The sequence below is a fragment of the Saccoglossus kowalevskii genome, chromosome 17 (assembly GCF_978046115.1).
Source record: "Saccoglossus kowalevskii chromosome 17, keSacKowa6.1, whole genome shotgun sequence".
Lineage (NCBI taxonomy): Eukaryota > Metazoa > Hemichordata > Enteropneusta > Harrimaniidae > Saccoglossus > Saccoglossus kowalevskii.
The window spans coordinates 28,349,863-28,365,990 of NC_140657.1; the positions used below are offsets into that span (position 1 = coordinate 28,349,863).

The following is a 16,128-nucleotide window of genomic DNA, read 5'->3' on the forward strand; positions in this document are numbered from 1 at the left end:
CTGTCCGGGATCGTTAATTTTTAGAGGAAACACTTTTTTACTGCTTAAAATGGTGAGTTTTTAATATTTGGGCCTATTAGATCAATTCCTTTTATTAATTAGCTTCCATATTTTTCACTAATACTAAAGAAGAAACACAGACTCGGATACGACATTCGGCCACCGTGAAATGCACGGTAATATTCGTGTGTATGATGCGAGCTATACGCTCTCAGTATTATGTGAACATAGATTTTCAACCGTTACACGTTTGAAAACATACCAACTATATTTCTCTAAGGTAAGAACTGTGAACTGATAATAGAGACTTTGGCAATGATTTCAAGATTTTGCACAGACTCGAGTCGGAGGCTACTTGCCGGTCTCTGTGCGGTGCGTCGAAAGAAGTGGCGTTTGGCATCGAATACTGTGCCTGCGTCAAATACGCATTGTAACCGAATCAAGCGGTAGTCTACATAAATAAATAGACCAACTGTAGTTTTTGCTCAGTACTCGGCCACATACCGAAGACAATCCTGGCAAGTGGAATCTGTAGAAAGGTCGCCAAAAACATCAGGAACACAACGCTACATTTTACTTACGACCAGTTGTCCCATAATACGCCAATTTTGATTGGGCACATGCTTTAGAGGCGCCTTCTAGTCTATTCTATGAGATCTATGGATTTTGCCGAGGTAAGTACGCGACTTGTCAGTGCAAACCACGGGTTCGTTGGAGAGTAAGTTTAAATCGAGCTCGCGAAACCACAGGGAGCCCAGGAACTACAATCAACTGTAATACGCAGTCTCTATGAGCGCGGGGGGGGGGGGTATCGGCTGGTATCTAGTGTAAGAAATATTTCTTACACTAGATACCAGCCGATACCCCCCCCCCCCGCCGCTCATAGAGACTGCCTATTACAGTTGATTATAGTTCCTGGGCTCCCTGTGGCGAAACCGTGTGACTTGGATGATTGCAAATCATATACGGTATGAAGGGCCGACGGGCAATAGAAATGGGACAGCGCCCCCACAGGACAAATGATGGTTTTTAATTTAACTAGAATCCGTATCTTTTTAGTTTGTCCGTCACGAAAGAAAACAATAATTCGTTATCATGTGCTATTTTACAGCATGAAGCATAATATAAATTGAACAGAAGTTTTGAAAAAGTACTCATTGATCAAAGAAATATTATAAATTCACTGTTCAGACAAATTAAAATAATCATACAAAAAAAAGCCCCCAAAACATATTTTTGATCTAAAATCCCATTTTAAGGTCTCATTAATAATATAATATTAAAGAATATCTCTGGTCAATGATTGTTTTCATATATACTTAATGTACAGGGTACTCTGCTTGCTAAATGTATTTCTCAGTCAATTTCAATGTTTACATGAAACTGGGCATTCTGAAGTGTGCAGGTTTTAACAAAATGGTGAAAAAAAAGAAACTGTTTCTTTTTTAACCTTCCAAATTCACCCTGGATCTAACAGTTACTATATTCTTATAAAAAAAATTATGTTGACGTAAGTTGAGCCTCGTAATTAATCTAGTATTCACAACAGCAATTCTTACAAGTGGCGTAAATATGGCCACCACTGAATAATGTGCACAATGATGTTTACACATTGGATAGGAAATTTTTCGAGTTGACCATATAAATATTTTTTGTGTGTGTGCTTTTTCAATCGAGCAATAATGGTTAATAATTCAAGCCTTTTAAAATGGTATAATATCAACATCTCTTGTTAGCTAATCTCTTGTTAGCTCTAACGTTTGAACCAATTGGGATAAGTTAACGTCGTATACAGTTCAATACAACAACCTAAACTGCCTTAAAATTTTACAAATATCACAAGCCTGCATACTTTGAAATGAGATAAACCTAAATACAGTTGACTATGGCATTCACATTCAGTTTAGGATGCCAAGGCACTTACAAAACCTTTTTCAAAAGGTCGCTGGAGTTGCGTCCTCCATATGTAAGCGTATTTTACTCTGGCCTAATGTGCCAACATAACCATTATGTCATAGTTACGCTACCGGTAGTACTGATATCGCCATAACAAACCCATTTATGTCAGCAGAACATATTAAAATCTGTTTTTCTCCTACACCAAAGTTACTTACATCAGCATAAAGGGAAACAAAAAAACAGTTGAGAACATAGTATGTGTTTAGCTAGTCACATTGCTGTTATATTGTTTGAATAAATACTTAGCATGCCCGTTTGGGCGCATTAGGGCTTGAAAATTATACTGGGCACTGTTCAATATTTTCTTAAACATATCCATAGTAAACAATATACACATTTAGGGTTATTTTACATATCAGAATTGATTATTTGAAAAAATTTATCTTGATAGAAAACCTGAACATGTATAGAAGAGAGTTTCTATGATAACCACCATTAAATAAAAAATACACATAGTATATATTAAATACAAACCCAATTTAATACTATAAAACTTGCATATTTGTGACAAAAAAAAAATGTTTTTGTACAAATGAATAACCAAATAGAAATAAACTCATAGTAAACTTTGGCTGAATGGATAAATCTATTCACCATGTACAAACATCTACAAACAAGTAAAAAAATTCATTTAAAAAAGTTAACGGAATATATAGGGTTTTTGATGCATCCATTGAATTTCAAGAGATATTGTCCCTGAGTTCATCTAGTTCTTTCCCTTCGTATAATCGCTTGAAACCTCTTGAGATACTGCGACATGATGAGAGGTCCACACGATTCAAGGAAGGACATCCCTGCAACAGTAACCTAGGAAACAGAGCAAACAAGATATATAATGATGTAACCAAGGCTTAGTCACATTTGTTACTTTTTAATTGTCACAGAACAGTACAAGTACATGCAAGTGATATCACTCCTTGAATATTAGTCGGTGGGAGGCTTATTTTATAACCAGCGAAACATAGTTCATGTAAATTAGAGCATTTTCTCTTCACTGCGAAACCCTGCGATATGCATGAAATCAAACGTAAAAACAGGACAAACAAAGGTCATAGCATCATAGTGGCATCAAAAAATGGGATTTGTGTGGGATTTGACAAACACGAAACTTGAAATGGAACTTTTGTGATCATCTGGGAATTTGTGAGACTTCATACTGTAAAACATGACTTTTTCGTGAGCATGTCTTTTTCGCGAATTTAGCGAGAGAACTGATTCGCTAATTCAAGATGTCGCTAATGACTTTATTATCAATTCAAAATGGCTGCCAAACAAAGAAATCTACAATGACAAGAGAGATTCACTAAAACAGCATTTCGCTATTACGTCATTTTACCACAATTCCCTAAAATTGCATGCCGCTTTTTCAACATGTTTTACAGTATATCCTTGATACAACCAATATTGTATTTTTTTCAATTTGTATCGTCAAAACCAATCCTATTTCAATGATTCAGCATACACCAAATGCACTTTTTCAGGTATGTGCACTTCTAATACAGAAAATATGGTATCATTTCAACTTGTGAGCCATTCAAGTTTGTGGGTTCTTGGGACTGACTCTGTGGTCTTATGATTTGCTACATGCTTGGTCACATGACACTCACCTGACACTGTTCATTTCAACTTGAGAGCTACTCAAGTTTGTGGCTTTTTGGGACTTAACCCTGTGGTCTTATGACTTGCTACATGACACTCACCTGACACTGTTCATTTCTACTGGCGACCCACTCAAGTCGATTATACTCAGTGTTGATTGGTCACCATGTTTGGCCAATTCTGTCATTGCTTGCTCCATTTCCATGGAAGGGTCCCTGATCCATGATATGTCCAGCTGTACCAAGCTGTGTTGCCACTACAAGATGAAATGTTAGAGGTCTCTGACATGTGACTCCTAATAGTTTAGTTTTTCTGCCACAACTTTGCTGCATCACCTCGTCTTCATGTATTTTCCTAAAATTTTGTTTGTTTGATAATTTTGGACCTAATCGACATGATTTCTTATTGGTTGCAGACCTTTTTGGAAGTTTATAAAGTGACAAATTTAGATTTGGTGCTCAATAGGTTGAAGCAGCACAGTGAGGACATGGGTAACTCTTCAAATTTTCGAGTGAGTGAGTGATTTATTAATTATAGTGACCTGCAGCTCAGAGAACTGCCCAGCCCAGTGGACTTATAAGTCACCTTAAATAATAACGATTACATTTACAAATACAGGTTTTGAAAGAGAGCTTGAAATAATATATCAACAATACAATCGTGTAGTTCAGTAAATTCAGACGTACAACAAATTTCTTCTTTTGTAAAAAGCCTTTTCTATAAAAAGAGCAAATTTTCTTATTGGCCCTGAAAATAAACGAACCAGTATTTGTTCCCGTGATATGCCAGTTATTTCATTAAGAATTGAATCTAGATACCGGTACTCATGCCTCAATTCATTGTATTGCTGACAGTCAAACAAAAAATGCATTTCGTCCTCAACAACGTTTGCATCACAAAGTTTACAGATTCGTTCACTTACAGGCTCGTGTCTAAATCGCCCAGTCTCAATACGGAGAGGCAAAATGCCCATGCGCAGTTGAGCTAATAGTGACCTTTGACCCTGACTTAAATTTATTAGCATGTACTTTTCTGGTTTATATTCAAATTTAAAAGTTGCATAGACACGTAACTTTGGTTTGTGACTAACATCTTCTGACCAAGATGACTCTGACCTCCTCGCAATATTTTCTCTTAATGCATGTATAATTACGTCAATTAGGTGTTCATACTTTAAGTCGACGAGCTCCATAATTTGGTAAATCTCTGATGACCAATTATTATAATTTAGGGAGTGATCCCACAGAAATACTCGTTTAACTAGTCTATTGTCATCAAGTTCAGTAAGACGTTTCCACAGTCTAACCATATGGGCCCATTTTTGATCTCTGCATGAGACCCACCCAGTGTCACCTTTAACCGCCAGGAGTGGGGAAAACCTATGGGTGCCCTTAAAGCCCTATTTTGAATCATTTCACACTTTTCAAATTTACTAAAACCCCAAACTCCGGAACAATAGTCAAGTATAGGCGCGACACTGGCATCATATAACTTTGTAAATGTGGAAAACCCAAGATTCTTGAGAGTTTTAAATTTAACGAATAACGCTCCTAACGCTCTACTTGCCAAGTCTGCTGCGATACCAGCAGTTACAGAATAATCAACGAATTCATCCAAAACAATCCCCAAATATCTATACTTATTGGTATAATCTAACACGTCATCACCAATGCAAAATTGGAATGCACTTCTAGCTTCACTGGCTTTTCTAAAGTAATATACTGTAAAATACTTTATTTTTGCTGGAATAAATTTTCGCTGAAAAGACTTTTTGGGTGTTTTGTATGGAATTTATTTTCACTGATTTTCGACGAGTTGAATGTAAAATATAGGTAAAAGGGTATATTTGCTGGATTTTATTTCCACTGAATCATTCCTTCAGCAAAAATAGCGAAAATCAAGCATTTTACAGTATTCAAAGAAATATTCAAGGTAAATTGCATGAATATGAAGCAACTCATTTAGTTTTACCTTCTCGATTGTCCGGCAAAGTCCACCATGTTCAGAAATGGTACAACGACTCATGAACAGGTGTTGTAGATTACCAGCTGGAATGTTCTGTATATTAAATATAAAGACAGAGGACAATAGCAGATTTGAAACTGAATTAAGTTACACTATAAATATGATTCTAAACAATAGGGATTATTTTCTGGTACAGTAGTGATTATATGTAGTATTTATGACAATAAATAGTGTACAAGCCAGAAATACCCCTAGTCGTTTTTAATGGAAATAACGCAGCCTATGACGGTAAATGGAACAGGAATGAGACTCAGATCATATCATCTCTAGGGTTGGCGATGACAGACCAATTATGTTACATGTGATAAATTTATTTACTGGCTTCTTTGTGGCTTTTTACAGTTGTTTAAGAAAATGGCAAATTCAGGCAAATTCATGTGTGGCCATGTGCTAAATCGTGACGTGAAATTTGTTCACTTGGCTACTGAATCTAGCCTTTGCTGTCATGCTAAAAATAGGTGAACAAAAGACCAAAAATATTTATTCTAAATAATACAAGTTTTAACTTTTCTTTTGCTAACAAGCTTCATGCACATTAGGACATGCATACTAGTCGGCATATAGCAGTTTTATTTTGCGTTACAAGTGGCTGTGGTCGGTCAAAAGGTTTTCGCACGTAGACGATTTATTATCTTTACTATCGCCACATATCAGTAGCAGCATTTATAAGAGTGTAAGTGTGAACTTACCCATTCAGTTTCAAAAGGTTTGCCATGATAAAGGATGTAGAGTGAAGCCTTAAAAAACTACATGATAAACCCAAAATACAGAGATTTAAACAAAAAAAATCAGTGTTCATTCAAACCTCCAATGCATTTTTACTTAATCTTCTACAATTTCTGATATCCAAGTATTTCAACTTATGTGACGTCTTCAAAAGTCGACTTAAAAATTCATCATTGGCCCCATATGAATTGTAAGCTTGCAGATTAACTCGGCTAGCAAGACTCAATTCTTCCAACTCTGGAAAACCTGGTGACATTGCCTTCAACAAAAACATAAAAACAGTGCTTGAAACTTGATTTTATTTGTCAACTTTTTTGATGGAGGATGAGACAACAGTTTTTACAATATAAGAAGACATTGTAAATGGTCAACTGTTAACCTTTTCACCACCAGACTTTCTCGCCCAAATATTTCTATACCTTATATTTTTCAATATTTCTGGAAATGAACCTTACTTTTAGAGCCAACAGACAAAAATTGAGTTAGTTTTCAGTTTTCACTCAAAAAATATTTGGCTATTTTTTTCCCAATCAGTTCTGTTCCAAATATGATAAATTTGTGTTACATGTATCTAGGGAGGTTTTAAAAGTTTACCAGATAAAATTTTTTTGATATGAAATTCAGAAAATCTTGGATTCAAAATTGACTTTCTTTTATATAGAAGAGTTTGTATGTGCAATATTGACTCACCTGTCTCTCCAATGTAGTTGGCGGTACTCTACACTCAATACAGTTCAATCGTAGAATCTGTAATTTGGGCCATGCAATCTGCAGATCCTCAATGGGAAACGTCATATTATTCTGGTTTTCAAAAAACGAGCAGCCTGAAATATCCAGACTTCTTAAATTTGGACAATGATCCTGTGAGAAATCAAAAATAATATAAAAACTGATTTGAAAGATATTCAATCAGTCAGTACCTTGCACTGAATGCGACTTTGATTTCTGCTTTTATTCACGCATTACATTATGGAAAAATATTGACAGATGTTTCTAATATCTGGTATAAGGACATAAAAAAAGTTCTGCCTATTTAGGATAACCATTTCACTATCAGACATTCTCTGCCAAATTTTGTTTGCACATTTTTCTTATATTCTTCAATAACCTTAAATGGATCCTAATTTTGGAGCCAACAGATAAATTTGAGTCAATTTTCGGTTCTTATTCTATAATTTTTGTTCCAATCTTCTGAAGGAAAGTGCAGACTATAAACAGAACTATTTAGTGAATTTGTGATGAAAAGGGGGAACTGGTTGTGAAAAGGTTAACGATTTTTAAGACGGAAAAAACTTCATTTGAATACTATTCATAGCCAACTCTTCTTGGTAAAACAGAATCCATTTTGAATTGTAGAGCATGAATGAGTCAAGACTAGATGTTCAAAAATCACATGATTTAATTAAAGAAATGTTCTTAATTCAAGATACCCCCGGTAATTTGAATTGTGTAAGTGCAACTAACTAAAGATTCCAGAAGTGCTTCTATTGTGATTAAAAGATGTACAACAGTGGAAGAATAAATCAATATGGGAGTTAAGCAAATTATGCCTCAATATAATTCATCAAATTACTGTAAAATACTTTATTTTAACTGCAATTAATTTTCGCTGAATGGACATTTTCTATGAAATTTATTTTCACTGATTTTTGACGAGGTGAATGTAAAATATAGGAAAAAAAGGTATATTCACTGGATTTTATTTTCATTGAATCATTACTTCAGCAAAAATAGGGAAAATTAATTTCAAGCAAAAATAAAGTATTCCACAGTAATTCACTACTAACAGAAATAATGATTTTGAAATTAAAAAAAAACATTTACATTCTAAAAAAATGCAATAGAAAATTTGAAAAGCCTTCTATAAAAAGAAACAATAAACAAAGTAATGAATAGTGTACCACCATGCAGTGGTACATATACTATTAGTGTCCCACTTCATAATAGTCACTTTTGTAGGTGTCAGAAATTTGTGTATGCAAGGGACTTAACTCTTAATATTTATTTACCACAGAACTATAATAATGAGCAGGGAATACTAATTTGGCTTTACAGTTCATCAGAGATTACCCAGAGAGATAATCACGAAATATGCCTTTTAAAAGAAAAATAATTAATTAATAATAATAAACTAATAATCACCTCAATACAACATTTATATTTTTGTGGGCCATTGTTGAAAAAACAAGCAAACAAACACCTTATTTTGAAAATAAACAGTCACCAAAATAAAAACACAAAAATATTTCACATTATTGATATCAGCTGAGCGCAGTCCAAATGTGCGAAGGTCAATTGGCTGGGCACCAATTACCAACAAAATGTCTGGTAAGGGGTGTAACAATAATTCAGGTCAATGAAAAAATACACGTGAATGAAATACAAAGACAGCAATGACGATATACAATTAAGGTCATTTTTTTGGATTATAATAATAACAAATAAGATATTAGAAATTGTCAACAATCAAATGAGTTTATCAGCAATGAATATTCAGAAACAACTTAAAAATATACACATGTAATATTTTTTGCAATGGAACACTTTATTAACACAATAGCAAATTTTAAAAGTATAAACACCATCAAAATGTCAGGTCCTGTACGATTTACTGGCACATCAAAAGATGTAGACACTATTACAATTACATACAGCAACACATTGCCAACTCAAGTTTTCATTTAAAACACTGGATACACAAGTGTAAGGGCAAAAATGATTATGCATTGTTGCCATGGGAAACATTTGAGCGATTATGTTTCATATATTCAAAAGATATATTTTTGAGTTAAAAATTTAACAGTTAATTATCGACTCAGTAAGAGATGATAAACAGAATTCTTCCAACTCTGATGAAAATTGGCCACTTTCCAAACCTATGTCAAGCAAGTGAATTATGGGTAAGTGTGGATTCTCCTGTAACTTTTTTTCAAAATTCCAAGAAAGATATTATTTCTGATACTCCTTAAAACTGAAGTGACAGTTCTTGGAATATGAAGGAAACAAAATTGCAAATTCTTCTAATTAATTCTTAATTTTCACCAAAACCTGATCAGATCTTGCAAATAACCCATAGCATATGACTGTTCACAAATTTGCTGCACAGACAGACATAACCCATTGACTGTCAACAGGAGCTAAAAAGCTTGCCATAAATTGTTTGCCTAACCGTGGTGTAACCTTCTCTGATTGGTTGAAAATAGCAACATGGTAGATTTGGATTCAATGAATGAGAACATTGCACATGCAACATCAATACTGAAGGTGATAGTTAGTAGAGAAGAAATTAATAGAAATTCAATCCCGTTAGACTGAATTGGGATATTTGACAAAATCCTTCTCTAATTTGTTGAAAAAAATGTGTAAATTTTCAGTCATGAATTATATGCCATGCATTAAATCGTGTATGACACCTACCTTGAGGGAAGACAGTGTTTTCTGAAATGAACCAAGTTTATTTCCTGAAAGTGTCAGACTTTCTAGATTCGCTCCTCGCTTCTCAATAAAATATCTCAATGTGGGAGGGTTGAGTACGTTACCCTGAAAATGAAAACACATTGTTTTAGTACTTTTATTACATATTTATTATCATAAATTGGGGTTGCAATTCCGATTGGTCGTCGCTATAGGCTTGTCTTGTTACAAAGTCTTTGAAATGGATGCAGGTGTGATTTCACATGAGAAAACATTCTATTGCACATTTTTATTGGTATTGTTTCAAAAAAATTACAATGTTTTTTTTTTTTCATATCTGAAAGACCCATGTTTCATTGTCTCCTCATCAAGACTGTGTATCAACTGCATACTGTAAATGCATTATTAAATTATTCACTGTGTTTTAATTTCGTCATTTTCGCTGATGAGTAGAATCTGCTAAATTAGATCCACGTGAACATGTAAAATAACAATCATTGTTTCCTTGACAAATTTGTGAAATTAAAACACAGTGAATATACTCAAACATCAAAATAGTGAAATTAAATGTCAGTAAAAATAAATGGTTTTAAAACAGAAGATTTTTTCCAAAACGAAGTTGAAGAGCCCCAATTTTTAGTATTGTTGATATAATTATCTCAGATTACCAGCACCAATAATGAGTAAATTCTCAATGTTTTTGTTCAACTGTATTGAACATCTTTAAATTAACATAATGTTGCATAGTAATGCAATATGCAAATGAGATACCATATTAGGTGATACTTACACTAGCAAAAGAAAGATCTAAAGCACTCAGCTTTGTACAGTTATCAGCAATTAGCGTGAGAGATCTATAGGTTAGTTTTTTACATCGGAACAGAATGAGGGATGTCAGGGTTGGACAGCTTTCTGTAACAATCTGTAAAACAGATCAAAGTATGCATATATGCTTTTCATTAGTTTCCACTTTCAACTTTCAGTTCCAAAATTTCATACACTTGAGGAAACCTGATCAAATTTCAAGCTTGATTTTGGATCAAACAGACAACAGTCAAGAATATTCACAACTTTTGAATCATGACACAGACACGATTTCTTTCTTTATTTTGCCCATGACATTCATATCATAAAGCATTTTTAGCACAAAAATGATGATTAGTCATCTTGAATCAGATTCTGAAACAGATGCATATGCAAATGTTTACTTGATGTATGTATGTGTAAAGTTTGAACACAATCAGTCCAGCCGTGTTAGCAATATGGATCTAAAATAGCATTCGTTAAAAACAAAATAGTCATCAGTCAGCCATTTTAAATCAACTATGGGAAAAAATGATATGCATCAAAGACCCATTGTTTGATGGGAAAACCAATTTTGAATGAATTATGTCCATGCACGACCAAGATCCATTTCTGAAATGGCAGAAACGCTTGATTTTAAAAATGGCTGCCTTTCAGCCATCTTGAATTTGATCATGAAACAGATGTATGTGTCATGTTTTAATGTGATCGGTCAAACCATGTCAGAGATATGACCCTGGAACTGCATTTGTTAAAACAAAATGGCTGCCATTCTGCCAATCTGATTTGGAAAAAAATTACATGCTCAATGAACATACTAAGTTAGAATGAAATATGTTTATGCATGACTGAGATCTGGTTCTGAAATTGCAAAAACGCTTGATTTTGATGAATTTTAACACTAAAATAGTTGATTGTTTGTGAAAGCCAGACAAATGTGTGCAATGTACGAATGGTTTCAAATTACCTGGATCCCTTCATCTTTCAGCTGATCCCATGATCCTAGATTCAGTTCTTCTACCTGAGTCAGCCTATGCTTCACCAACCACTTTAGAGTATCCAGGCTAGACTTGATCCAACCAAATGACAGGTCTACTTTCTTCCACAGTGAAGGGTGACTGGCAGCCACATAAAAATTTTGACACATTTTAGAAAATCTGGATGAAAAAAAAAGAATTTTACCAAGATGTAATTCAACAATACAAATTACTTCAAACTAATATATTCACGATATTCATTATCAGTCATATTTTGCAGATTAAAACTTTGTAATTTGGTGGTCGTTTGCAAACTTGACAAAAACTGCAAAAACTTTAGCCCTGTCAAATTTACATTTATATATAATTTCTTTACGCAATGATTTTGCTGATGTATGCGATGTCCGTCAAATAAAACAATTTTTGTATAATATCAAATATTGTAAAATACTTTATTTTCTCTTAGAATTAATTTTTGCTATTTTCGCTGAAGGAACGATTCAGTGAAAATAAAATCCAGCAAACAAACCTTTTTTCCTATATTTTACATTCAACTTGTCAAAAATCAGTGGAAATAAATTCCATACAAAACACCCAAAAAGTCTTTTCAGCGAATATTATTTCCAGCTAAAAAATGTATTCTACAGTATGGAAAACAATAATTCACTGCATTCGCAATTGGAAAAAAAAAAGTTTGCGAACTTGGAACTGCGTCTTTTGTCTATCTGCTCTTCTTATAATTAGAAGGAAACATAAACATCAACAACAACACTCTCAAAGGCTTTGGATGCCTCAAAAAGATGATCAACTTAGTTTTCAGAATTTTGATTCATTTCAAAATCACTGAGGGCGCATTATCTCGAGTAGGCAGGATATGCATAAAAAAGAAGTCAATCACCAATTGGTCACTAGAGGGGGCTATTAACTGGCTTTCACAACTTACCTGCAGAGAGTAGGAAGGACATTGTCATCTTTGACAACAAATTTAAAGATATGCACCAATACTTCAGGAGGTAGATTCTGCAAACATATTCTGGAACCGTGCCCTTTTTTTGTTGATACTGATGAAGTCCACTCTTTGTTCATTTTCTTTAATTTAGATTTGCCATATACGTCCTTTTCAGCTACACCATTGATTCTTTCTTTACATTTCTTTATTCTGTCAGAAAAAATGAAAGTAAATGTTAGTTTTATTTTACCTATTTCTGTGTTGTTATGTAAATATAGGCAAACAAACACACTTAAATTACAACACTTAAAATGATACAGTCATCACGCAGTGCATGCTTGAATTTTGTGTAAACATACAATGTATTACATACGTTGCTATGAGTCCCATACCCTACATGCCGCAGTTGGGCGACTGTAGCGCTTTAACATAATAATATGACCCAAAATTTGGAATAGCCTTTCCCATAAAATAACCTCAACCTAGTATAAAGTTCATCCATTTTAATTTGCATCAATTTTGTGCCGACAGAATTGTTGCAGATTTCACGACTGAACAGTATGTGCATATCTGATAACAAATAATGCAAATGATAGTTCATGATCTGTTGTGACGACAATGTTCCTGTATGTTGTTTTATTAACAGGGACAAATTTGTGCATATTTATTAACATTAGCGGCCAAACAAAGAAATCAACAATGATAAAAGAGATTTGCTAAATCAACATTTCACTATAGCGTCATTTTACTGTATCGCTAAAATTGCATACCGCTTTTTCAACATGTTTTACAGTAATTTTAAAATTTCCGCCTCCGAAAAAACAAATAAGTCAGAGCCAAAATGTTGCAGCAGAAATGTTCATCCACCCTTGGGACCAGTACTCAACTGAGACAGTAAGTGTATCACATTGAATTATATTTTTAATTGAACGGCAATGGGTGGTGAATTGACACTGAAAAACATGCCGTTTTTAAGCTCTTTAATATTAACAAACCACCAACTATTACAGATTTCTTAATTTTAATTAATACAAAAATTACATAACTGGGTCTATGGTTAGAGACGTTATGATCACCTTTGTTCTAGTTCCATTATATATTATGAAATATTTTATTTTCACTGGAATTAATTTTCCCTGAAAAGACTTTTTGGGGTATTTTGTATGGAATTTATTTTCACTGATTTTTTGTGAGTTGAATGTAAAATATAGGAAAAAGGGTATATTCGCTAGATTTTATTTTCACTGAATCACTCCTTCAGCGAAAATTAATTCCAAGCGAAAATAGCGAAGCGAAGTATTTTACAGTAGTCTGAATGTGGTTTAAACAATAAGACAAAGTACTGGTAGTATTATTGAAAGAGGGTAATATATTTCCTGCCACACTGAGAGTGTGTTCAATTTTCATATTTACCATAGATATATTACCTTTTTTTATGAATCTTTATATCCAGTTTTTCAGCTTCACCTGGTGTCACCTCGAAATCTGAGTCACTATCATCATCTGAGGACCAGCTGTCACGGCCATCAAAGAAATACAACACGCGTGGTCCTGCAACACCAAAAATTCCCCTTTTCTTTGACATTGCTTCACGGAAAGCGTTTCCTGCATGAATGACAAGTGGAAACGTCTGATTATTTTCTGTTTACTACGAGATTCTGCATTAAGCGTGAAATCAAATGTAAAAACTGTTCATATTGTTGTAGTGGTGTCACAACATCGTGTGGTATTTGACGAATGCAAGAGTACGCTCAATTATGTGCTATACATATTTGATGATTGTTAATTTCGATGAAATAAAGTTACCTCAACGGCATATATACACTAGTATATCCTCTGAAAGCTTGGTATTTTTACATATTATAATTTAAAACTATAAAAAAAATTCTAGTTCAAAATCAAATCATTAAAATTTTGTAGCAGATATTCAGTCCACGCTTTTCATGCATTCTGCAAGATCACCTATTGAATATTATTGAAGAGTGTTTTTTTTTTTTTTTTTACAGATAAGAAGCAATGTCAGCTAATTTTATTGACATTTCCACTGCACCATGGGGAGTGAAGTCTTTAACAGGGCGGGATGCAGAATTTTGTTCTGAAAAATAATTGTGAAACAAAAACAGTATGTTCGGTAATTTAGCAATAGACGTGTACTCCAGTCCATAAAAATGTATTCAAATCATGATAAAAATCAAGAAGATAGACATTTTCTATGAAATGAATAAAATTTGGGACACAATAGAAATAATCGGGCTTCCAAATTTTGCGTGTGTTTGTACCGATTCAGCAAATATTCTGGTTTGTGTCAAGGCAACACAAGACAAGTAAACACAAACAAATTAGATGGGATGGCATATTCTAGAATTATGACAATAATTTCAGAGACGGCAAACCATCACGACGTACAACATCAGGCCACAGTCCCTCTATCGATAGAGGGACTGTGATCAGGCCATAAATGTACTCGTAGTACTAGTAGACGGTGACATTGGGTTGTCCCATGGAACTACGTGTTTTTAGTTCCATGGTTGAACGTTCGATTAGCTTATAAAGGGAAGGGCAGTAAGAAAGTGGTGCAAATGGTTTCGCTATTCCTGTTTCATCCCCTAATTCAATGGTCAAGCAAGTATTTGTCAAGTTGCGCCCTCATGTTTAGCGTAAATCTGCTACTGTTGTTGTCGATGCCGTCGTTCGATCAAATTGGGACTGGTTTGGCAACAATACTCACCTCTGTAACGAGTCGGTTGTCACAATGACCCAAATCATTAGATTTCTTATAAATACACAGAAACACAAACACAAAAGGTACAATCTGCAAGTCAAGCGGTTTTCTGATCAACCGGAAGCGGAAGTGGTTCGGTACCGCGCTAAAAATAGACTCCCTCCACTCAATTATGTAAATGATATGCAAACGTCAATCTAAATACAAACATCATGTGACCACTCATAGGCGGCCGGAAGTCATAATCATGTTCAAATATTCAAACAACTTAGTAGAGTTCGGTCTGGATCTCCCCTCATAGTCGGTCATTGGTCGTTACGGAAAGGATTATCAGTTGTTCGTACAGCGTATAAGTACCCGAGTCGAGACTACGATGAATGTGCGCCACGAGCTGACCGGAAAACTAGTTTTCAAAACTTGGCTTCTTTCACGGTGGATAAGCTTGTTGCATTGAATTGATCGTCAATCTACACTTATGAAAGGCGTGGGACCAAGGCTGTTTGCTGTTCTTTAAAAGTTTGTATTTGACCGTAAAACAGCCGTAAAACAAAAACTGCTAAAATAGTGACGCCGTTCACACGTATTGTCACTGTTGACTGGCGTACGCACGATTCGGTAAGAGTCAACGGAATCCGTGGCTACCTTCTTTTGTAATCGACAATACGATTTTACTTCAGCGGAGATTGGACTTAAACACGCGCAACACAGTGCATCGCCGAAAATGCCGTCGAAAAAGAACAAGTACAATTTGGTAGAGGACACATACGACTCGCGAATACCTCTTCACAACGAAGAAGCTTTCCAGCATGGTCTAAAGTTTCAAGCCAAGGTACGTGGTCGCGAGTAACCTGGTACACGTTGTATTTGGTTTTCTGATCTATCTCAAACCAAAGTTGTACAAGTGTGTAAAGGTCAGATTTGTATTTGCTCGGAAGCCCTTGTGGTTTCCCCCT

At 34.6% G+C, this 16,128-nt stretch overlaps 2 protein-coding genes across 2 annotated transcripts in view; one reads left to right on the plus strand and one right to left on the minus strand.

The window, feature by feature from the left end:
• Nucleotides 1–2,417: 2,417 nt before the first annotated feature.
• On the minus strand, nt 2,418–15,426 carry LOC100367231 (F-box/LRR-repeat protein 6-like). The gene is made up of 11 exons (XM_006821401.3): nt 15,182–15,426; nt 13,881–14,058; nt 12,448–12,663; nt 11,495–11,684; nt 10,514–10,645; nt 9,727–9,849; nt 7,000–7,170; nt 6,389–6,568; nt 5,530–5,616; nt 3,660–3,814; nt 2,418–2,766 (listed from the first exon to the last, which is right to left on the minus strand). The coding sequence occupies exons 2-11, from the start codon at nt 14,036–14,038 to the stop codon at nt 2,640–2,642; spliced, it is 1,539 nt and encodes a 512-aa protein (XP_006821464.1). The 5' UTR covers nt 14,039–14,058; nt 15,182–15,426; the 3' UTR covers nt 2,418–2,639.
• LOC100367384 (carboxyl-terminal PDZ ligand of neuronal nitric oxide synthase protein-like) overlaps nt 15,395–16,128 on the plus strand; it is a 61,125-nt gene continuing 60,391 nt past the window's right edge. Inside the window, exon 1 of the mRNA XM_085492248.1 lies at nt 15,395–16,004. Coding sequence (XP_085348374.1) covers nt 15,897–16,004 — 108 coding nt within the window. The 5' untranslated portion in view covers nt 15,395–15,896. The remainder of the gene's footprint in view (nt 16,005–16,128) is intronic.

Coding starts and splice junctions, on each gene's coding strand:
- LOC100367231 (XM_006821401.3), bottom strand. CDS start 14,038: ATGTCAAAGAAAAGGGGAATTTTTGGTGTTGCAGGACCACGCGTGTTG. Junction 12,664..13,880: donor ATAAAGATTCATAAAAAAAG/GTAATATATCTA, acceptor TTTTTCTGACAG/AATAAAGAAATGTAAAGAAA. Junction 5,617..6,388: donor TAAGTAAAAATGCATTGGAG/GTTTGAATGAAC, acceptor TTTAATATACAG/AACATTCCAGCTGGTAATCT.